General features: G+C 38.7%; 1 protein-coding gene across 3 annotated transcripts in view; it reads left to right on the forward strand.

Annotated features, from left to right (window-relative positions):
- The window catches only part of ZFR (zinc finger RNA binding protein), an 87,074-nt gene that overhangs the window by 20,717 nt on the left and 41,797 nt on the right, over positions 1 to 24,560 (forward strand). For all 3 annotated transcript variants that reach the window (XM_066373778.1, XM_066373796.1, XM_066373787.1), the window contains 7 exons: positions 1,431 to 1,575; positions 4,160 to 4,378; positions 12,214 to 12,461; positions 18,023 to 18,214; positions 18,724 to 19,012; positions 21,112 to 21,305; positions 23,665 to 23,784. In XM_066373778.1, coding sequence (XP_066229875.1) covers positions 1,431 to 1,575; positions 4,160 to 4,378; positions 12,214 to 12,461; positions 18,023 to 18,214; positions 18,724 to 19,012; positions 21,112 to 21,305; positions 23,665 to 23,784 — 1,407 coding nt within the window. The remainder of the gene's footprint in view (positions 1 to 1,430; positions 1,576 to 4,159; positions 4,379 to 12,213; positions 12,462 to 18,022; positions 18,215 to 18,723; positions 19,013 to 21,111; positions 21,306 to 23,664; positions 23,785 to 24,560) is intronic.

Genomic DNA, 24,560 nt, shown 5'->3' on the forward strand with positions numbered 1-24,560 from the left:
GCTCAGCGGTAGAGCGTCGGCCTAGCGTGCGGGGGAACCGGGTTCTATTCCCGGCCAGGGCACATAAGGAGAAGCGCCCATTTGCTTCTCCACCCCCCTCCTTCCTCTCTGTCTCTCTCTTCCCCTCCCGCAGCCAAGGCTCCATTGGAGCAAAGATGGCCCGGGCGCTGGGGATGGCTCCTTGGCCTCTGCCCCAGGCGCTAGAGTGGCTCTGGTCGTGGCAAAGCGACGCCCCAGAGGGGCAGAGCATCGCCCCCTGGTGGGCGTGCCGGGTGGATCCCGGTCGGGCGCATGCGGGAGTCTGTCTGACTGTCTCTCCCTGTTTCCAGCTTCAGAAAAATACAAAAAAATAAAAAAATTAAAAAAAAATAAGGATATTGACATGAATCAACAATATTAAATTTGCTGTTAATATTTGGCAAGTTACTAAGTACAGAATTTTTTTTTTTACTTTTGTGATTGTTTACATTGTGTCCAAAGACAGAATGTAGTAAGTTCCAATGTTTTTATAACGGTATATGAAGCCCATCTTTTTCTGTGCTTTGCCTTCTTCAGTCTTGCTACCTGCATACCTTCCCATCCTTTATGCAGTACTAGAATTCACCCAGCTCACCTTGATCTTCATGGCCTGGAGATTTATATTTAACATGCCTCTCTTTTTTTTTTTTTTTTTTTTTAAATCATTATAGAGGGGGGAGAGAGAGAGAGAAGGGGGGAGGAGCAGGAAGCATCAACTCCCATATGTGCCTTGACCAGGCAAGCCCAGGGTTTTGAACCGGCAACCTCAGCGTTTCCAGGCTGACGCTTTATCCACTGCACCACCACAGGTCAGGCAACTCTCCTTGACATCTCCGTTCCCCTTTCCTCCATCTGGAAGCTTCTGTTCATCACTACTGGTCTTCTTTTATTATAGGATTCATCTACTGCCGTGAATTTTTTTTAAGTAAAATTCATTTTTAGCCCTAACCTGACAGCTCGGTTGGTTAGAACGTCATCCCGAAGCTCGGAGGTTACTGGTTTCATCTCCAGTCAGGACACATACAGGAACAGATCTTCCTATCTCTCTCTCTCTCTCTCTCTCTCTCTCTCTGTCTCTCTCTTTCTCCCTCCCTTTCACCCCCTCCTCCTTTCCTCTTTCACTAAAATCAATAAATAAAATTTTCTTTTAAAATGAATTTTTTAAAAAAGCATTATTTTTAAATGTTTTGGTAATATTTCTGATTTTAAAAGTTAAACATGCTACTTGAAATGGTTTTGACCTTATTTAAAGAAGTCCAGAACGAATCCCCTTTGTAACTGAATTTGACTCTTACATCTAGGTGTATGTATATATTTAGTTTTTTATTTTCTTTATTATACTTTTATAAAGATGAGAGGCATTTACTACCTCTTCACTCATAGCAAGATTTTCTTTCATTTCCTTTCCTTAGGACTCGTACTCATATGTAAGATCGACAGCTCCCGCTGTAGCTTATGATAGTAAGCAGTACTACCAACAACCAACAGCAACTGCTGCTGCTGTAGCTGCCGCTGCCCAGCCTCAGCCTTCTGTTGCTGAAACCTACTATCAGACAGGTACATTTTTTCGCATATGCAATTTTGTTGTAAACTATTGAAATATATTATTCAGGGTGTTTTTTAATGAAGATAGGCTTTTGAGTCCATCTAAACTCATTGTGTTATATTACCTCAAGAGGCAGGTTCTGTGTCTTTTCCTCTTCTAGAATGTCATGAGTCCCAGTAAGAAGGCCATGGAAGCAATTCCTAATCATGCCTTTCTCTCAGAGAAATGTATTTATTTCATTTCTGATTTTCAGCTTACAGCTCACTTCTTGATGAAATGCTGTGAAAAAGAAGTTGTGGTAATAACTTCTGGCCACCTTCTTATCTTTGCCAGAAACACCTAGGACATACTGCTGACTACCTTTGTAACCAGTAGAAACCCTTTGTGGGTTCATATTTTTAAATCATCTTTCTCTGATCTGTAATGACAGTTGGTTCTTTAACCAGCCACCCGATACTACCATTGACTCAGATTTAGGAATGTTTTGTTTGCAAAGGATCCAACATACTTGTTTTAAAAGGTGGATTTTTTTTTTTTTTTTTTTAAGCTGGAAACAGGGAGAGACAGTCAGACGGACTCCCGCATGCGCCCGACCAGGATCCACCCGGCATGCCCACCAGGGGCGACGCTCTGCCTCGACCAGAGCCACTCTAGCGCCTGGGGCAGAGGCCAAGGAGCCATCCCCAGCGCCCGGGCCATCTTTGCTCCAATGGAGCCTTGGCTGCAGGAGGGGAAGGAGAGAGACAGAGAGGAAGGAGGGGTGGGGGGGTGGAGAAGCAAATGGGCACTTCTCCTATGTGCCCTGGCCGGGAATCAAACCCGGGTCCCCCACATGCCAGGCCGACGCTCTACCGCCGAGCCAACCGGCCAGGGCCTCAAAAGGTGGATTTTTTTTCTTAGAGATTTGATCATGTAAACAAAGCTCACTGAGTTTTGAGGAATAAGCAGCTCCTTTGTTTTAATAATTTTTGAAGGTGCATGAGAGTATGGGTGAAGCCGTGGCTTAGGAAAGAGTAGAATTGGATTCTGTTGCTGACTTTACCACTAATGTAGGCAAATGATTTTTTCCTCTTTTCATCTCTATTCTCTTATTTATACTTAATCTTAGCCAAAAGGCTGAGAAGTGATTCTCTTATTTATATATGAGATTGTTGACCCAAATCTCTCTAGGATACTTCTGTTTCTAAGATTTATGTATTTCGTAAATGTGGTTTAAAAATATTCTAAATTAAAATGACTCTGACTTATCTTACAGCTCCATCTCCAATGATTTGTGGTCATAGCAATCAGTAGTGAACTTCCTAGTTAATTATCAAGATTAGATTGTGCTTAAAAGCACTGGTGTTACCTAAAAGTCAGAAGACCTTGATTTAATCTTAATTTTTGACATTGACTATGGCTAAATTCTCTTTTAAAATGTTTTCAAAAAGTTTTATAAACTTTTTTTTTTTTAATTTTTATTATTTTTTTACAGGGACAGAGAGAGAGTCAGAGAGAGGGATAGATAGGGACTAGACAGACAGGAACAGAGAGATGAGAAGCATCAATCATCAGTTTTTCGTTGGGACTCCCTAGTTGTTCATCGATTGCTTTCTCATATGTGCCTTGACCGTGGGCCTTCAGCAGACCGAGTAACCCCTTGCTCGAGCCAGCGACCTTGGGTCCAAGCTGGTGAGCTTTTTTTGGCTCAAGCCAGATGAGCCCGCGCTCAAGCTGGCAACCTCGGGGTCTCGAACCTGGGTCCTTCCACATCCCAGTCCGACGCTCTATTCACTGCGCCACCACCTGGTCAGGCAGTTTTATAAACTCTTGAGTGCTATTTATTTCAGCTACCTTTATGGGATTGAACATAAAGTAAGTTTGAGCCCCTGGTATTTGGGCCTTTCTTAGAAATTAAATTTGTTTTCTTCAGTGATCATTAGTTAGTGATTATTAATTCAGTGATTGATAATAAGGCTCATACTGTTCTTAAAGTATACATTTGTTTTGAATATGGTCAAAGGCAGCAGAAAGTTTAGCAGAGACATTAATGGTAGCCATTTTAGAACAGCTGTATTCAAGCTCTTGCATTTGGATAATTGCCAGAACTTTGTGAGTTGGAATTATGGATAAATCATTAATGTGATGACTGGCATATGATCAAGTTCCATATAATTAAACATTGAAATTTTTACTATGAATTGAAATACATACTTTGAGGCACTCTTTCTCTTCTATTCCCAATATTAAGCCTAAATCTCAAGTAGTCTGATGAACCTAAATACATATTATACCCTTTTTTCAAATATTTACTTATTAATACCTGTTTTAAGTAATATTGGTATTTCAGTTGTAAATTTTTACAAAATAATCATTTTGGAAATATGTGGAAAGCATCTGGGATGGATAGTATTTATATAGATTTATATTTTGTTCAGTGTAGTAAGAATTTTATCCCTTTTAACCAAGAAGAAATTGCTGACATCTAATATACAGTTAACATTTAACCTACTTCGTCATTTTCTAAGATCAACATCAGTAATTACAGGCATACCTTGGAGATACTACGGGTTTGGTTCATCCTCCTAATTTTCTGATATCTCTTCTCCAATTTAGCCCCCAAAGCAGGTTATAGCCAAGGTGCAACTCAGTATACACAAGCCCAGCAAACTCGACAAGTGACAGCCATAAAACCAGCGACACCAAGTCCAGCTACTACTACTTTCTCCATTTATCCTGTATCTTCCACAGTACAGCCAGTAGCAGCTGCAGCGACTGTGGTGCCATCCTACACCCAGAGTGCTACTTATAGTACCACGGCAGTTACTTATTCTGGTAAGACTGATAAACAGTGTTAAAGAAAGAAATTAGAAAGACTTTCTAAGTTGTATGTTTCTAAGTTGTTTGTGTTATTTTTTTAAACCAGGAAGATTTTAGCAAAACATGAAATGCTGTTTGGGCATATGCAAGTTAGTCATGAGTCTTGGGTCTAGCATTACAATTAGAAAAATAACAGTCTTTTAGTAGTATTTTGTTTTCTTTCTGACTTTTCCAAATGAATATGAAAACTCAATAAAGGAAAACCACTGACAAATTCTATTATTTATTTCAGCCTTCAAGGAGCTATTTTTTCATATTATCAGGAATAAGTAATTTTGACAATGTTCATTAGCACTTGTAAATATTCATAAGATATTTATGTAGTATAACCCATCTCAGAAGGATAGAGTAATTTAACTTTCTTTAAATAATCATGTTTTTCCTAGAGAAGTAGAATCAATAAAACCTTAATTATGTCTGGTGCTCTTGCTAATTTCTGGCTGAGATATCTGAAGTATTTCAGTTATCAAAATCACATTACTTTTTTGTAGACACTTAATCTTGTACTACTGTATGGTTTATTGTTTTGCATTTTATTTATTCCTTAACACTGTATTTTTTTCCATGAAGGATTTAAGGTCACATGGGTAAATTTCATTTTTTAGCTCTTGATTATTTGTTTTAGCTTGAGTGTTAGAAGCCCAGTCACTGAATTAAATATTTTTTTACATCTCAAGAGATGTTTTTATCATAATTTTTTTTTTTTTTTTTTTTCAGAGACAGAGAGAGGGATAGATAGAGACAGACAGACAGGAACAGAGATGAGAAGCATCAATCATCAGTTTTTCATTGCGACACCTTAGTTGTTCATTGATTGCTTTTCTCATATGTGCCTTGACTGTGGGGCTACAGCAGACCGAGTAACCCCTTGCTCAAGCCAGCATCCTGGGTCCACGCTGGTGAGCTTCGCTCAAACCAGATGAGCCCTCGCTCAAGCTGGCGACCTCGGGTCTCGAACCTGAGTCCTTGGCATCCCAGTCCGATGCTCTATCCACTGCGCCACCGCCTGGTCAGGCTGTTTTTTATCTTTTACCCTATGCCAGACACTGATGGATGCAGAGGCAGATTTAATGGCGGGCACACCGGACATGTGCCCTGGGCCCCGACTACTGAAGGGCCCCACAAAACCCCAACTTGGTACTTTTTTCTTATGTAAGGGACCCAATATTTTCTCCTGTATTGGGGCTTTAAAAACCTTAATCCGCCTCTGGATGGATACTAGGGAAACAATGGTGAATTAAGCATTCATGGAATATTTGGTAATGAGAGTTCACTGTGGCTGGAATACAAGGTATATGAAATAATACCGTAAGATGAGGCTAGCAATGTCAATGTGAAATAAAGCCTTTGCTGTGGTGTCTATCTTGATCTTACTGGTAGAAAGGGTGCCAAGAGATCTAACGAAAGGGAGCAGTGGGAGCAGATTTTGAGTTAACTGTGACAGTCATGGGGAAGCGACTTGACGCGACATGTTGTTATTCCTGGATCTGTCATTCAGGATTGCCCACAATCAACTTTTCTGCTTCTCTTTATCTGATTTAACCAGTTACATCTGTAATGGAGTTATTTCAATGAAATCTGAATGTATAGATTTTTTATTTTAATGTCCTCATTAGTTTTAGAATATGGAGTGCGATAGTATGCTTTTCTTTGTATTACATGAATAATACATCATTATTTTAAAACTGGAAGCTCTAGGTAAAAAAAAGAAAAAAACATAAATAACTGAACACTTCCTTCTTGACACTAACTGCCATTAACATTTTACTGCATAGCTTTCTATACTTTTTTTCCACGGGAATATATGTATGTAAACATCAAGGTTTCTTTATAAAAAATAATTTGTCTTGTACATACTATTGTGTAAACTACTACTTGTGAATTGTCCTTTCAGTAGCACTAAATATGAAGATATATATCATTCCTTTGTCCTTTGATTGTTATTCTCTAGCTTTTTTTTTTTTTTTTTTTTTACAGTCAGAGAGAGAGATAGACGGACAGACAGACAGGAACGGAGAGAGATGAGAAGAGCATCAGTCATTAGTTTTTCGTTGCGCATTGCAACACCTTAATTGTTCATTGATTGCTTTTTCTCATACTACGGGCCTTCAGCAGACTGAGTAACACCTTGCTCGAGCCAGCGACCTTGGTTTCAAGCTGGTGAGCTTTTGCTCAAACCAGATGAGCCCACGTTCAAGCTGACGACCTTGGGGTCTCGAACCTGGGGTCCTCCGCATCGCAGTTCTACGCTCTGTCCACTGCGCCACCACCCGATCAGGCCTCTAGCTTTTTATTGTAGAGAATTTTACTTTTGTAGAAAAGTTGGAAAAATAAATTGTACAGATGCCCATGAACTATTTACCTAGATATATCAGTTACTAATATTTTGTCACATTTGCATCATCTCTTCTCTTAAAACATATTTTCAAATTGTTAAGCAGTTTACAAAAGTTGCAGATGACATGATGCTTTGCCCATAATTTTTTAGCATGTATTTCCTAAGAATAAGGCTGCTTTTACATAGCCACAATGCAAATGTCATAAAAATAAATTGAACATGGATTTTTATCTAATAAATTTCTCCAGTTTTCCACAAATGCCTCTTATAATTGGGCTTTCTGTGTATTTTGTGCTTTGTTTTAAATTCAGGATCCAATCAAGGATAATGGATTGTGTGTGGTTGTCATGTCTTTTTAGTTTGAGGAGGTTTTGTTTATTTGTTTTTATTATAGAATAATCCCCTAATTTTCTCTTCTCTCATGGCCTTGACAATTTTTTTTTCTAATTTTCCGTCTTTTTAATTTTTTTTATTTTTATTTTTCTGAAGTGAGAAACAGGGAGGCAGAGAGACAAACTCCTGCATGCACCCCACCAGGCTCCACCCAGCATGCCCACCAGGGGGCGCAGCGCTGCTCTACCCATCTGGAGCATTGCTCCAGTGGAGCCCGGCTGCGGGAGGGAAAGAGAGAGACAGAGAGAAGGGAGAGGGGGAAGGCTTGAGAAGCAGATGGGCACTTCTCTTGTGTGCCCTGGCCAGGAATCGAACCTGGGACTTCCACATGCCGGGCTGATGCTCTACCTCTGAGCCAGCCAGCCAGCCAGGGCATGACCTTGACATTTTTTAAAGAGGCCAGTTGTAGAATATCCCACAATCTGATTCTGATTTCTTAATGCTTAGATTCTCACAGCTTTTTATAGTCAATAAAACTAAACTGTCCATTTCCATATCAAGAGCACATACTAAATAGCAGTTTATTCTTTATTGATGATACCAAGTATAATTATGGTAAAGTGGTGACTACCAACTCTCTCACTTGTAAAGATCTTTTTCCCTCTGTAAACAAGTAATATGGGCTTATTACCCATCTACTTTTCACTCTTACGGTGTTAGAGCCTTTCAAAATCTCTTAACTGAATCAAGGTCTTAGCAGTGGTGATTACAGAAGTTTTTTTTTAAGTTGATTATTAGGCATTCTTCTCTAAAGAATAGTACCCTCCTCCCTTTTTAAGTATTACTGTAGACTCATTCTTTTTTATTCAATGTAGTATATAATCTATTCCTCTCTCTTTTTTTTCCTTTTTCTTTTTAAGGGACACATTGTCCCAAATTTTACCAATGGGATCCTTTTCAAATCCACTCCAGAATCTTTTGGCTTTGCCATCATTAGCCTTTGTGTATTTCTTTCTGGTACAGTAAGATGTTATAGATACACTTCAAGATTTTCCTGGCTTAGACTCACAATAAAACATTTTATGAAGGAGCTGTGGTTTCGTACATGGCAGTGGTATTTAGAAGATCTATGCTTAGGAATACATAATTAAATGGCTGTATAATATTTTATTGAATGGATGTATTTTAAAGTTTTTATTTTTGGACATTTAGTTTCATATTATGGAAAAATTTTAAAACACTGGGTAAAATAATCCTTATATGTAAAGACTTCTGTATTTACCAATTTTTCCCTGGGATAAATTCCTATATTTGCAACTGTTATGTCAAAGGGTATGCATTTTTTAAAGAATAAGTAATATAGGCCCTGGGCAGTGGCTCAATGGATAGAGCATTAGCCGACATATGGACGTCCTGGGTTCAATTCCCAGGCAGGGCACACAGGAGAAGTGACCATCTTCTTCCCTCACCCCTCCCTCTTCCCCTGCTCTTCCTATTCTCTTCCGCAGCCAGTGGCTCAGTTGGTTTGAGCATGGTCCAGGGCACTGAGGATGGTTCAGTTGGAACGCTCAGCTTTGGGTACTAAAAATAATTTGGTACTCAAGCATTGGCCACAGGGTTGCCGAGTGGATCCCAATTGAAGCATATGCAGGAGTCTGCCTCACTATATCACCTCCTCTCACCTTAAAAAAAAGAAAGAATGAATGAATGATACAGCCTGACCAGGCAGTGGCACAGTGGAGGATAGTGTCAACCTGGGACACTGAGGACCCAGGTTCAAAACCCTGAGGTCACCAGCTTGAGCATGAGGTCATAAACATGACCCCATGGTTGCTGGCTTGAGCCCAAGGTCGCTGGTGTTAGTAAGGGGTTACTGGCTCGACTGGAGCCCCATGGTCAAGGTACATGAGAAGCAGTCAATAAACAACTAAGGTGCTGCAATTATGAGTCTGCTTCTCATCTCTCCTTTCCTGTCTGTCTATCTCTCTGTCTCGCTTAAAAATGAAAAGTGATACATAATATACCTTTGCCATTCAGAAAGATCATTTTTAGGGCATCTGAGTTCTATATCTGCAGTTTTATATCAGCTATAATTTAGGTCAACTATTCTTTTTATCTTACTAAAATTAGTTTTAGAATATTGGTACATAGTAAATAGTGACTTACAGTATGATGGATTTACTATTGAAATGGTATGATTTTGTTTCTGTTATTGTACATTTAAAAACTATTTAAATGGAACTGTTGACGCATTCAAAAATTGAGCTTTTACTTAAATTACACACAACTGTATATTTGTTTTTCCACAAAGATTTACCAGAAATGTACATTTATTTGCTGGTAGTCATAGGAAATTTAAAGATAATTCTTGCTGGCTTGTGGTGGCACAGTAGATAAGAGCATTGACCTGGAATGCTGAGGTCGCTGGTTTGAAACTCTGGGCTTACCAGGTAAAGGCACATATGACAAACAAGCAATGAATAAAGTGAAGCAACTACGAGTTGATACTTCTTGCTCCCCTACCCCATCCTGTCTCAGTAAAATTAATAAATAGTAATTTTTTAAAAATATAAATAAAATAAAGATGCTCCTTAATAAAGTTAAAGAATCTTCAGCCCAACTTTCAGTGCATGCTTTGACTAACTGGTAAGCTATCATTTATAAATTAACTGGTAACTATAATTAAGCTTGCCTTTCACTAGTTATAGACTGCATGTGTACAAATGAAGGAGATTGTTTTATAAATATTAAGATTAACCTGCTGATTTCTGTGGTTTAAATAACTCAGTGTTTAAAGGATCTCACAGTCTCTCAACCTGTTTTTCATCTGTAGAGTAAGAATAGTAATACCTGCCTTCAGAATCTGTTCTGAGACTTCACTATGTCTAGATCACTGCTTCCCATATTGTGAATTCTCAGTTAAAAAAATTTTTTTTTAATTTCTGGTTCTCTAGCATTGTAGCATGCTGTTGGCCTTATTCTACTTTTTATTTTCTTGTTACATAATTTATGTAGTTAAAGTGGGGACAGTTTTATGGCTTCTATATACAACTCGTTTGGAAAGTATCTGTTTTAAAGATTTCATTTATAAGTCATGGTCCTAACTGGTAATGATGTAAAAATTGCTTTGTTATTTTTAATTGGATAACTTTATGGTGTTGTTTTAAGAATGAAATTTAAACTGTACATGTTCTGCCTATATAAATTTGAAAGCATTTGGCTGTGACTTTAATTCTTTAATTATGTTTTTTATTACATTCTTCAGCAATAGAGTACATTGTTAGGACTGACCAGTAAACAGGTTATTTATCAATAGAATTTTTCTTTTTAACAAGTTATATCAATTGTTTTCAAACTGTCTTTTTATCTGATTATACACTTATTATTGGTATGTTTACCTGCTTATAATTTTTAGAATTTTTTTTATCACACTTTCTATGTATCTTTATAAGAAGTATATAATTTAATAACTTGACGTAAAAGTCTGGGATGTCTTTTCATGGAAGTTGCCCAACGACACGCTCCTGGATATGTCCACTTTTGGATTCCTGTGATTGTGATTTTCCGTGCATCTTAACTCACTTTTCTAATTCATGTTTTCTTTCCTGTCCGTGTAGAAATATTGGAGCCAGTGGGTCATAGTCTTTACTTTTCCGTATAACAGTCTGCAATTGAGAGGCCAAAAAGTTCAGTTTTCCTGAAGTAGTTCTGTGCCATCCTGGCAACTGGGAATCTCTCTCTTGAACCTTACATAGCTCTTTGCCTACTCATTTTTCACTTCAGGGAAAAAAGAAATCTTACTGGAATATATAATAAATAGGGAGTCCACAAAATTTCCAGAGATCTTAGTTTAGAAGGAGGCAAGTTTTCCAGTTTTGAGGTAGGCTTATAAATAAAATCAGCAACTTTGTCAAATTTAAAACTTTTATAATCTTTAAATCTATAAATCATTAAACATAACATGTACATATTATGTTAATAACTAGCTTAATGTGGTTATTCACTAAAGACCTTGAACAATGGAAATGGATAGAATTCAGAAGATATGGTGCTTTTTCATCTTTTGAAAAATGAAATCCAGTGGTCCTTAATTCTAAAAAAATTTTTTTTTTTAATTTTTATTTATTTTTTACAAAGACAGAGAGTGAGTCAGAGAGAGGGATAGACAGGACAGACAGGAACGGAGAGAGATGAGAAGCATCAATCATTAGTTTTTCATTGCGCGTTGCAACACCTTAGTTGTTCATTGATTGCTTTCTCATATGTACCTTGACCGCGGGACTTCAGCAGACTGAGTAACCCCTTGCTGGAGCCAGCGACCTTGGGTTCAAGCTGGTGGGCTTTTCCTCAAACCAGATGAGCCCGCATTCCAGCTGGAGACCTCGGGGTCTCGAACCCGGGTCTTCTGCATCCCAGTCCAATGTTCTATCCACTGCGCCACCGCCTGGTCAGGCTAAAATTTTTTATCTGTTGTTATATATATATTCATCTGAACCCCAGCTTCATATTGCAGACTTCTGCAAAGCTTCATTCACCTTGCCTCTCCAAACCAGCTTCTATCAGCTCCTTGCTTTTATCAGATGCAGAATGCATCAATTGGGATTCAAAATCTTGGTATAATCTGTGTGTTTTCCTCTTCAGTTATATCTTTCATCTTCTTAGCCACCAAGCATATGGAATCTTACTTTTATGGATTTTATTTTTCCTATTTAGTATTTTAGTTCAGACCTTTCCTCAAATCCAACACTTAAATTGTATTTAGAGGTATTCTGTTTGGAGAAATAGTAACAGTTTCTATAACTATATAAGTTTATCAAATACTCTGTCATATTTCTCCAACTGAACTATAAGCTTCTTGAAGACAAGGACCAATTCTTATACCTTATACTTTTATTATATTTTCCTAACAACTGGTATATGTTATGTAAATACTTGGTTGATTACCATATACTATAAAAAGAAGGTAAATGTTTTCTAGGTTTGTGAGATATACATTACTTGTAACAGTGCATGTGTAAACTTACCTTTATTAGCAGAATTTTAAAAATTTAAATTCATAACTTTTGACTTGGCCTTTTATAATTATGTAACATAATCTTTGTTTGATTTTGTTTGTAAGGTACGTCTTATTCAGGTTATGAAGCAGCAGTGTATTCAGCTGCATCCTCCTACTACCAACAGCAGCAGCAGCAACAGAAGCAGGCAGCAGCAGCAGCTGCTGCTGCTGCTGCAACAGCTGCCTGGACAGGGACCACCTTTACTAAAAAAGCACCATTCCAAAATAAGCAACTGAAACCAAAACAGCCTCCCAAACCACCCCAGATTCACTATTGTGATGTTTGTAAGATCAGCTGTGCTGGACCACAGGTACTTATGTTGTATATTTTACCACAAGTCTTCAATGGTTATTTTTAATAGTTAAGTATGGTTGATATTCTAACTCTTGTGCCTACAAGGTTTATATTTTTTTAACTGTTAGCTTTTGGCTAACACATACATAGTTCACTAAATGGCCATGTTTTAAAAATGTATTTGTATTGAGACATAAAATTCTATTAAGAAAAAAATGTAAAAATGATTGTGAATGTAAATGAAAAATGGACAAATTGAGCCTGTTTTAAAGAAGGATACTTTTTTTCTTTCAATAAAGCTTTAATAAGTTCAGTTTAAACATTTTATATTCAAATTAATTGGGATTTGGGGGAAAGATTGAATTTTTTATTTCTTTTTTAGCATCTATAACTTGCTTTTTAAAGCCTTATACAAAATTTTCAACTTAAGACAGTTCCCTAGAACCATTTTTGAATGTGTGTATAAAATTTTACAGCTGAAAAGGATGACCATAGAGATTATTGTTCATATATTTGCATTAAAGATGAAAGGACTTTGTCAAATACATTATTTTTTTGAGCATAAAAATAGCAGGAAAAAATTGTCTTTCTGGAATTTTTAAAATCCTTGAGTTCTTTTAATAATCTACAATTTTCAGGATAACATTTCTAGTGAGACTGACTTATATATGCTTTACAAAATATTATTTCTCCTCCATGAGGGAGTAGAACAGGGGTCCCCAAACTTTTTACACAGGGGGCCAGTTCACTGTCCCTCAGACCGTTGGAGGGCCAGACTATAAAAAAAGCTATGAACAAATCCCTATGCACACTGCACATATTTTAAAGTAAAAAAACAAAATGGGAACAAATACAATATTTAAAATAAAGAACAAGTAAATTTAAATCAACAAACTGACCAGTATTTCAGTGGGAACTATTGGCCTGCTTTTGGCTAATGAGATGGTCAATGTGCTCCTCTCACTGACCACCAATGAAAGAGGTGCCCCTTCCGGAAGTGTGGCGGGGGCCGGATAAATGGCCTCAGGGGGCCGCATGTGGCCCGTGGGCCGTAGTTTGGGGACCTCTGGAGTAGAAATTCAGGGAATGAGAAGAGTGTAGGGAAGGGTGTGTTTTTTCAAAAATATCAACTAATGAAATATATAGAGGCTCTGGCTGGTGACTCTGGATAGAGCATCAGCCCAGTGTATGGACATCCTGGGTTCCATTCTTGGTCAGGGCACACAAGAGAAGTGACCATTTACTTCTCTCCACCACCGACTCCCCCTCCCATAGCCATTGGCTTGATTGGTTCCAGTGTCAGCCCTGGGCACTGAGGATAACTCATTTGGTCCAAGCGTGTAAGCCTCAGGCACTAAAAATAGCTCATTTGATTCAAGCATCAGTCCAAGATAGGAGTTGCTAGGTGGATCCGAGTTAGGGCACATGTGGGGTCTAACTATCTCCCCTTCTCTCACCTAAAAAAACCCAAAACATATAGAGTCTTAATTTCCCTTTTTGGGGGGTCTTTCTGTCTGTTGGTACACCTTAAAATATGTGATTAAGGCATGAATTTGTTTGTAAAATCTAATGATTCAGCTCCCTCCTCAATTTTATTAATACTTTCCTCAAGTGTTTTTAGTTTGTTTGTTTGTTTTTGTATTTTTCTGAAGTGTTTTTAGTTTTTTTTTATAAAAATTTCAAAAGCGGCCCTGGCCGGTTGGCTCAGCGGTAGAGTGTCGGCCTGGCATGCGGGGGACTCGGGTTCGATTCCCAGCCAGGACACATAGGAGAAGCGCCCATTTGCTTCTCCACCCCCCCCCCTCCTCTCTGTCTCTCTCTTCCCCTCCCGCAGCCAAGGCTCCATTGGAGCAAAGGTGGCCCGGGCGCTGGGGATGGCTCCTTGGCCTCTGCCCCAGGCGCTAGAGTGGCTCTGGTCGCAGCAGAGCGACGCCCCGGAGGGGCAGAGCATCGCCCCCTGGTGGGCAGAGCATCGCCCCTGGTGGGCGTGCCAGGTGGATCCCGGTCGGGGGCATGCGGGAGTCTGTCTGACTGTCTCTCCCCGTTTCCAGCTTCAGGGGAAAAAAAAAAAAAATTTCAAAAACAGTTTTGCAAATAATAAGCATATTATTTGACTGAGACCAGATTTTGACTCTCTGGTTGTTCTTCCAGTTATATCTGTTTCCCACCCCTGCCCCATCTCTGTATGTTCTTTTTTAATATACTAAATTAGTTCTGCCTACTTTTTAATTTTGAATTTTGGGGATGTTTTCAGTTATCAGCATTCCCTGAATTATTGACATCAAATTAGGGAATGTTTTAATATGTTGCTAGTTACATAAAACCTTTTTCTCTTTATTTTGTATGTGATAGGAAAGGGTTTTATTGCAGTTGCATAGTTGGGAGGAGGGGATAAATTAGGAATATTTACAATGATTGGGATTAAACATGAAAAGGAACAAGGATGTTGGTCTAAGTAGTTGAGAAGTATATCCACTCTGTGATGGCTGTTTAGAGAGGATGATGCTGTGATTGGCAAATTGTGGCACCCATATAGAGGGATACAACATGTCTCTAGGGTAGGGGTTCTTAAAGTGTGCGCCAGGGTGCACTGGTGCAACATTGATTTCCAGGTGCACCCTATGGTATTCCAGAGAAATATGTGCCTGTTGGGGACCAAACACCAATAGGGTTTTTGGAGTTTAGATTTTTGGGGGACAGAGGTGTGGGGAATTGGTTGTAAGCTGACAGTCTGCCCAACCCCCCACCTCACTTGCCTGATTAGGTTGCAAAAGGCTGTTAAACTGTGGTGCTGGATTATTTACACTACCCTCATGTTCCCCAGAAAGACTGGAGGCAAGTTTCTTCTATCCTTTGTTTAGTGTAATGTTAAGATGATATGTATGGTGGGGATTTTCTGTACTCAACACAATTAAGAGTAAAAGAGAGGAATTCTTCAATGTATTGATGAGGAAATGAGAGTTTGCCTTTCAAATATATGCCCACACATTGAAGAAATCGCTAGGACACATCAGGCTCATGTTTCTCATAAACGCAAGAATGAAAAACCTTAACACATTGGTGCCGAGACCTGCCGAATTTACTAAATCTTACTAAGAATGTATCTATACATATAAAAAGATAATGTTTTTGTTTTTTTATAAATTTTTATTAATTTTATGGAGTGACATTAATAAATCGGGGTACATATGTTCTAAGAAAACAGCTCCAGGTTATCTTGTCATTCAGTTATGTTGCATACCCATCACCCAAAGTCAAATTGTCCTCTGTCACCTTCTATCTGGTTTTCTTTGTGCCCCTCCCCTCCCCCTTCCTCTCCTCCCTCCCTCCCCCATTTTTTTATTTTTAACCCCCTTTTTTACGAATTCTAAAAAGCATAACTCAAAAACTGTAACAAATGTTTTTTAATGTCAGAATAAATTTAATTTTGTTTTATTTATTTTGTTTAATTACCATAAAATCATGGTTGGACTTTATCTTTTTTCTTTAATATTTGACTTAATTATTACAACATATTTCTCAGAAATTTGTATATAGTGCGCCTACAATTATTTGTAGGATTTTAAATGCGCCCTGACTTCAAAATGTTTGAGAACCACTGCTCTAGGGTGACAGGTTAATACCAGTGTTTAGAATGGAGATATAGATAGATAGATAGATAGATAGATAGATAGATAGATAGATAGATAGATATGGCTGGCCATTGTCTTGAGGTATCTGAATGGGTGAGCGTCCTGCAAGTTAGATGCAGTGCCTTAACAGGTTAATGAGCCTTAAGGAAAAAAAGCACGGAAATTGTTAGTCTCGATGTGGTCTTAAGGAGGAAGAATAGTGTACTGCTCACAAAAATTAGAGGATATTTCAAAATGAATATGAAGTGATGAAAGAAAGCATTTGATTTTTTTTTATTAAACAACATCAGAAAAGCAAACAAGTCAAAGAAAGTTGTTCAATTATGCAAATGAGATGCAAAACCAACTTTTATTTCATTGATGAAAATGCACTATACAAAAGGCTGAAAGCACCAGAGTATCTGCACGTACCCTGATCCTAGTTTCAGATTTAAGGAACCATGGTTTCATCCCTGCTCTGCCACTGTGTGGCCTTGGTCAGGTCAGAGACCTTCTTCACCTCTGTAATAGGGACTTGTCCTACACAGTTGAGGCTTTACCTACTTCATGGAGCTACTTCAGGCTGCCAAAGATGAGAGAAGAATCAAATGTATGGGACTTAGTTCTCCCTTTTTTGTTTCAAAAACAGCTTTCCTTGTGCATATTTATAGAAAGAATTGTCTTGCTTAAACATTAGAAAATATTTTGAATAATCTTTAAAATTCCAGCTCTGAAATTCTACAATGGGTTGTATAATTTTATGCTGATCATGTTTATCTTAACCAATTTTAAAAATAAATTATGAAAGTAACTATGTGGCTTCACTCAAGAATAAACTAACCAGCAATCCGTATTTACTTCCTTTTATTTTAATCTACCTTAATTGTCTGCTTTCAAGACAATTTTTAATACATAACTTCACTATTTTGTTGGTTAATATTACAATAATGTTTTTCCTTGCAGCTATACAGTTTTTGCTGTTGTATTTTAAATTGGCTTTTGTTTAAGGTGGCAAGAATTTTATGTGAAAGTATGTTCTGAGTTAGAAAAGTCAATTTTATAAACATTTATGAAGAGCCTTGTTACCATACTGTAACTTTATTTCCTTCTTGTGATACAGATACATGCCCCCCATCTTAATCCTACAGTTAATTTCTTTGTGGGATGATTGTTGTTTAGTTTTATCTCTTCAACATTTTACATAAGCAATAAAAGATACAAATTCTTGGCCCTGGCCGGTTGGCTCAGTGGTAGAGCTTTGACCTGGCGTGCGGGGGACCCGGGTTCGATTCCCGGCCAGGGCACATAGGAGAAGTGCCCATTTGCTTCTCCACCCCCACCCTCTCCTTCCTCTCTGTCTCTCTCTTCCCCTCCCGCAACCAAGGCTCCATTGGAGCAAGGATGGCCCGGGTGCTGGGGATGGCTCCTTGGCCTCTGCCCCAGGCGCTGGAGTGACTCTGGTCACGGCAGAGCAACGCCCCGGAGGGGCAGAGCATTGCCCCCTGGTGGGCAGAGTGTCGCCCCTGGTGGGCGTGCCGGGTGGATCCCGGTCGGGTGCATGCGGGAGTCTGTCTAACTGTCTCTCCCCATTTCCAGCTTCAGAAAAATACAAAAAAAAAAAAAAAAGATACAAATTCTTGAAACTTCGTTGTTTAGTATTATCTCTTCAACTCTTCAACATTTTACATAAGCGGTAAAAGATTCAAATTTATGAAATTGAAAACAGTTACCTGGCTGTGTGCAAGTCCTTTGTAAATCAAAGTTAGACAAATGGATTCTTGGTAAACAAGGTACAGAAAATCACAGATATCAGGTGGGTAGGGAGAACAACATGCTTTTGTTAAATTGCTTTTAAAATTGGTTAGGACTCATTTTTAAATGAGTATTAGAGATTTGAGAATTGAATAATTTTGAATGATTTTTATCTAGAAAATTAAGCAAAATTTATCCTTATTGTTTGAAACAGACTTACAAAGAACATTTAGAAGGACAGAAACATAAAAAAAAAGAAGCTGCATTGAAAGCCTCACAAAATACCAGCAGCAGCAACAATTCTACTCGTGGGACTCAAAATCAGCTACGTTGTGAGCTCTGCGATGTGTCTTGTACAGGAGCAGATGCTTATGCTGCCCACATTCGTGGTGCTAAGCATCAGAAAGTAGGTGTTTTTCCCCACACACCCTTATGTCTTACTCTGTTTTCTTTTACTTTTTCAGTAGGGGTGAGGAGGTATAAAAGTAAAAGTGGCTCCAAGACTTTGAGTTTTATAAGTCTTATTTATGTGCTAATATATATTGACATCAAATAGTCATTGCTTAAAAAGGGAAAGACTGGAGACCTTTCTTTAAATTGAACTAGATAATTTATTCTACCCTTAGAAAATTGTGTGTTTATTTTCTTTTGTCATGTTTAAGAAGGTTGGGATGGCCATGTCATTTTGTCTTTCTCTGCCTTAGTTAATCCTCACTGGTAGTCGATGAAATATATATCTATATCTGCTTCACAGAGATTATTTTGAAAGTAATAAATTTATGTGTGAAAATGTATAATAAAAAAATACAACAAAGAAAAATATAGTTTATATTTTAATTTTATAATGTCTTTTAGACAAAGTTAAAAATCTACACTCTGAGTTTCCTAACAGATAAATGTACTTTTATTTTGTAGGTGGTTAAATTACACACAAAACTTGGTAAGCCCATTCCTTCAACAGAACCAAACGTCGTTAGCCAAGCTACTTCTACAGCTGTGTCTGTTTCAAAACCGACTCCCTCTCCTTCAAGCATTGCAGCAAGCAATTGTACTGTGAATACTTCATCAATTGCAACTTCTTCAATGAAAGGTCTTATAACTACAGGAAATTCATCTCTTAATAGCACATCCAACACTAAAGTATCAGCAGTGCCTACAAATATGGCTGCCAAGAAGACATCTACACCCAAAATAAACTTTGTTGGCAAGTACTGAAGATTTTGTATGTTCTTCCTAACTCCGTCAAAGTCACATTTCTCATCCAGCCCAGGGCTAACCCTTCTGCTTATACTCTTCTACCCCATCTCCTCCCTTCTTCGCTGGGACCTTGTTGATCATGTGTTGCTGTATTTTTTTTCTTTAGTTTTTAGTTAGTCCCATGGATTTATCCCCTTCAGCCATACTTCTGTCTTCCATAGTCTTAAATATTTTATTTATTTACTTATTTATTTTAAGCAAGAGAGACAAGAAGGGAAAGAGGTGAGAAGTGTCAACTTGTAGTTGCCGCACTTCGGTTAATTGATTGCTTTCTCATATGTGCCTTGACCGGGGCGGGGTGAGCCCTTGCTCAAACCAGCAATCTTTGGACTCAAGCCAGTGACCCCAGGGTTTTGAACCTCGGTCCTCAGGATCCCAGGTTGATGCTCTATCCATTGTGCCACACCTTCTCAGGCCAGTCTTAAATTTTTAAAAGGTATTTTCCCATTCATTTTATGCTCTCAAGCTGCTTAACCTAATTCTTACTTTGTCTACTTCTCTATTTCCTATCCAGTCTTCAGTTTGTTATGTTTCCACTCTATCCTTTTCTGAAACTGCTTTCAGGAGTTTCACAGAGACCTAATTGCCAAATTCAGTGGCCAGTTTTCAGCTTCGTTCTGTTGAACTCTATACTTTAAACTTGAAGATACATCTCTATTTCCCTATTTTCTATATACCCACTCCTTTCTCAGGCATCTTTATTGGTTCTCCTTCATGTTTCTTAAATGGTGATGTTTCTAAGATTCTGTTCTCATCTTACTCTGCTCACTCAGTATTCATGAGTGGTCTCATCCATTCCAGTGTGCTATGGCTTGAAAATCTTTTGGGCAAACTTGAAACCTCCATCTGAGTCTAAAGCCATATTTTAGGTGTTCCCGATTATCTCTACAGCTTTATAACTGCTTATCAGTGTCTCATTCTAATTCATTGTTTCATCACTAGAATACCATGAAATCTCAGAAGATTGCTGCTTTTTCACATAGAAAACTTAACTGACATTATTTCTTATTTATTTTCTCCTCTAGTTATTTGCTACTCCTTTCTCTGTATCACTACAATGTTCCAACCCCCAAGAAAATGTCTTCTTCATAGCCATTGCCTTATTTTTAAGCCTTCAAAGTCTGCTTCTCAGAGCTTTGTCTTTTATTGTATCCGTTTTTTCCAACACTTGTCAAAATCATTTTGTGAAAATACATAACCAGATTATATTAGTCTCCTGATTAACAGTTTTCAGTGTCATTTCTTTTGCATATAGGAAAGTCTTTTTTAATTGTGTCATCCAGGGTCCTTTACATTGTGGCTCCTGCCTCATAACATCATTACCTCTACCTAGGTAGTAATTTATAGTGAGTTACTGAGTCCTCTTTAAATTTACTGTGACTTCTAACTCCTTGTTGTTGTGCTTTTTTTGTATATGCTCTTCTTTCTGTTTAGACATTCTCTTCTTTCTGCCTGGACAGTTCATACTTGTTGCTCTTCTTTCAAAGCCCAGCTCCTGTGTCACACCTGTGGTGAGCCTTCTCTGACTGGTTCAGGTTAAAGGATAGTGGCTGCTTTACATTCCCACAATACTCTAGTCATACTTAATTACAGCCATTATCACATTATATTATAATTACTTGTATCTTCTCTTGTTGGCACCTCAAAGACAGCTATATATGTACTGTCTTACTCTTATTATATTACCAGAACATAGGACAGAGCCCAGTTACCTTGGCAAAGAACTAGGGATACAAACATGAATAAGGCTTAGACCCTGCCTCGTTAGGTACTTGCTGTTCACTTTTAGGTACTTGATGTTTTGAGAGCCATGATGGGGACGGTGGAGAGGATTGTTGGGTGGTGGTGAAGGAAAAATCCAGATGTGTTTCATTAATACAATAAAAAAGCAAAGTGGTTTATGTGGTGCTTCAAATTTCTCATCTGTTGTATGTTAAGCAGGGGTCTGTTGGTAGAAAAGATAGTTTTATCAAGTTTTTGTTGTGTCAGGTGATATATTTACACAAAAGAAAGTTAAAATTGCTGTCATTCTTTTATGCTTTCTAGGTGGTAATAAGCTGCAGTCAACAGGAAATAAAACAGAAGACTTAAAAGGAACTGAATGTGTTAAAAGCACTACTGTCACTTCTGTACAGATTCCAGAAGTAAAGCCAGACACAGTGTCAGAGCCAATCACACCTACATCTCTTGCTGCTTTGCAGAGTGATGTGCAGCCCGTGGGCCATGATTATGTGGAGGAGGTATTGATTTGAGAATACCATTCCTGTGAGATTAGATAAAGGGGACAAATGTGTCATTCTTTTGTAGGCATGCTTTACATGTAAAATTAAATTATGTTCAGCCCTGGCCAGGTGGTTAAATGAATAGAGCGTCATACCCGCATGCCGAGGTCGTGCGTTCAACCCCCAGTCAGGGCACATACAGAAGCAACCAATGAGTACACAGTAAGTGGAACAACGAGTAGATGCTTCTCTCTCTCCCTTTCTCTCTATCTCAAATCAAAGGAAAGAAAATGTTTTTAATTATATTTTAGATTTAGGTTACTTATGAAGGAAATTCTAAGGGATCTTTTTAAGGATTTTTTAAAAATCACGCCCTTTAAGCTTGCCTAAGAGACATCACAATATTTTTGTTATCTCTTTCAAAACCTGCTAAAACTGTCACTGTGATATAAAGTAACTTTTAATAAGGATACATTATTGTAGCCTTCAACTGTCCTTAACAAAAAATTTTACTTTTTTAAAGATTTTCTTTATTGATTTTTAGAGGTGGGGGGATAGAGAGGGAGAGATCAACAAAGGGGGTAGAGAGAAGCAGGAAGCATCAACTTGCAGCAGCCGCCTCACACATGCCTTGACAGGCAAGCCCAGGGCCCCCTACCTGCGACCTCAGCATTCCAGGTTGAATGCCCTATGCACTGCACCACCACAGGTCAGACAAAATAAATTTATTTTATTTTTTTCCGAAGCTGGAAACGGGGAGGCAGTCAGACAGACTCCCGCATGCGCCCGACCGGGATCCACCCGGCATGCCCACCAGGGGGTGATGCTCTGCCCATTTTGGGGTGTCACTCTACCGCAATCAGAGCCATTCTAGAGCCTGAGGCAGAGGCCACAGAGCCATCCTCAGCACCCGGGCAAACTTTGCTCCAGTGGAGCCTTGGCTGCAGGAGGGGAAGAGAGAGACAGAGAGGAAGGAGAGGGGGAGGGGTGGAGAAGCAGATGGGCGCTTCTCCTGAGTGCCCTGGCCGGGAATCAAACCCTGGACTCCTGCATGCCGAGCCGACGCTCTACCACTGAGCCAACCGGCCAGGGCCCAAAATAAATTTTTAATTGTGAAAAATCCTTTTTATTTGCTTTTTAAAGCTGTTAGGAAACTATTCTTGTTTTATGGGAAAGTAAACTCGAGTAAATGGAAGAGTGAGGGAAAGTCTTGATGTAAATATTTGCTGTTGAAAGACTAACAGTAATATAGTACTATTCTTTACTCTCTTTTTTTAATATATATGTTTTTTCATTGACATGAGTGAAAGGACACAGAGGGGAGAGAGAGAAAAGCATCAACTTATTATTCCACTTACTTGTTTCATTTATTTGTGCACTCATTGGTTGCTTCTCATGTGCACCCAGCTCAAGATCGAACCCGTGACCTTGGCATGCTGGGACTGTGGTCTGTATACTGATCTACTTTGCCAGGGCCTATTCTTTTTTTTTTTTTTTTTTTCTTGTGACAGAGGGACAGGAAGGGAGAGATATGAGAAACATCAGTTCTTCATTATGGCGCTTTAGTTGTTCATTGATTGCTTTTCCATATGTGCCTTGACGGGGGGCTACAGCAGAAAGAGTGACCCCTTGCTTGAGCCAGCGACCTTGGGCTTAAGCTGGTGAGCCTTGCTCACACCAGATAAACCCACACTCAAGCTGGCGACCTCGGAGTTTTGAACCTGGGTCCCCCGAGTTCCAGTCCGATGCTCTATCCACTGCGCCACCGCCTGGTCAGGCAGCCAGGGCCTATTCTTTACTCTTTATTATAGAACATAAAGAAGTTCTCTGAACTTCAATGTCCATATCGATAAAACCACTTCAGACTAAGTTTTTACATTTCTTTTCTTTTTTTTTTTTTTTTCTTTTTTTTTTTTGTATTTTTCTAAAGCTGGAAACGGGGAGAGACAGTCAGACAGACTCCTGCATGCGCCCGACCGGGATCCACCTGCATGCCCACCAGGGAGCGATGCTCTGCCCCTCTGGGGGGTTGCTCTGTCGCGACCAGAGCCACTCCAGTGCCTGGGGCAGAGGCCAAGGAGCCATCCCCAGTGCCCGGGCCATCTTTGCTCCAATGGAGCCTCGCTGCGGGAGGGGAAGAGAGAGACAGAGAGGAAGGAGAGGGGGAGGGGTGGAGAAGCAGATGGGTGCTTCTGTGTGCCTTGGCTGGAAATTGAACCCAGGACTTCTGCACGCCAGGCCGACGCTCTACCACTGAGCCAACCGGCCAGGACAGTTTTTATATTTCTTGATTTAGATTCTGGGAGGCCATATGAATAAAACATTTAACTGTAGCATTCTTGTTTTGATTCTTGGATTTTTTTTCCCCTACATCAAGGTACGAAATGATGAAGGAAAAGTAATTCGATTCCATTGTAAATTATGCGAGTGCAGCTTTAATGATCCCAATGCTAAGGAAATGCACTTAAAAGGGCGAAGACACAGACTTCAGTATAAAGTGAGTAAGAGTTTCAACCAACTTTTTTTATTTTCTTTTTAAACAGTTTGGAACATTCTTGATGTAAAACAAAACATTTAAGCATACCTCATTGAGTCCATGAACTCCTACTCTAAGATTAGCGTATTATGTTTTACTTAATATTCAGTGGTTGATTTTTGCTGATTAGTTTGTTATATTTAGGTAAGAAGATTATAATTATATTTTATCATTTTTGGCTACTGGCCAAATTTTAACATTGCTTGGATCAAGTAATCATGTAAAGATAGTTCCTACACATAATGAAGTGTTTTCAAAGAAGTGTCAGGTCAGTCAGGGAAAGGGGGATGAGGGGATAAGATCAAAGCAGGTGAAGGGATTAGTGAAATTATATATACATAACAAGAGATACAGAAAATAGGACAGCAAAGCCCGTGGAGGGGGGGGAGTATAATTGGGGACAAGGGAGTGGCGTGAGTGAGTTATATTGAATGGGACACTTGAATCCATGTTAACGCAATAAATTAAAATTAATAAAAAATTTTTAAAAAGTGTCAAGTCTTCACCTACTTTACATCGGTAGAATTCCCACTAAATTGAAGTTTGAGGTGAGAAATTTTTTGAAAACACTTCAAATGTTCAGTTAAAAATAAATTTAAAAAATAACTAAATAAATATTGTGTATAAATTTTTTTTTTTTTTTTTTACAGAGACAGAGAGAGGGACAGATAGGTATAGACAGGAAGGGAGAGAGATGAGAGGTATCAATTCTTCATTGCAGCACATTAGTTGTTCAC

The sequence above is a fragment of the Saccopteryx leptura genome, chromosome 1, assembly GCF_036850995.1.
Source record: "Saccopteryx leptura isolate mSacLep1 chromosome 1, mSacLep1_pri_phased_curated, whole genome shotgun sequence".
In the NCBI taxonomy this organism is placed as follows: domain Eukaryota; kingdom Metazoa; phylum Chordata; class Mammalia; order Chiroptera; family Emballonuridae; genus Saccopteryx; species Saccopteryx leptura.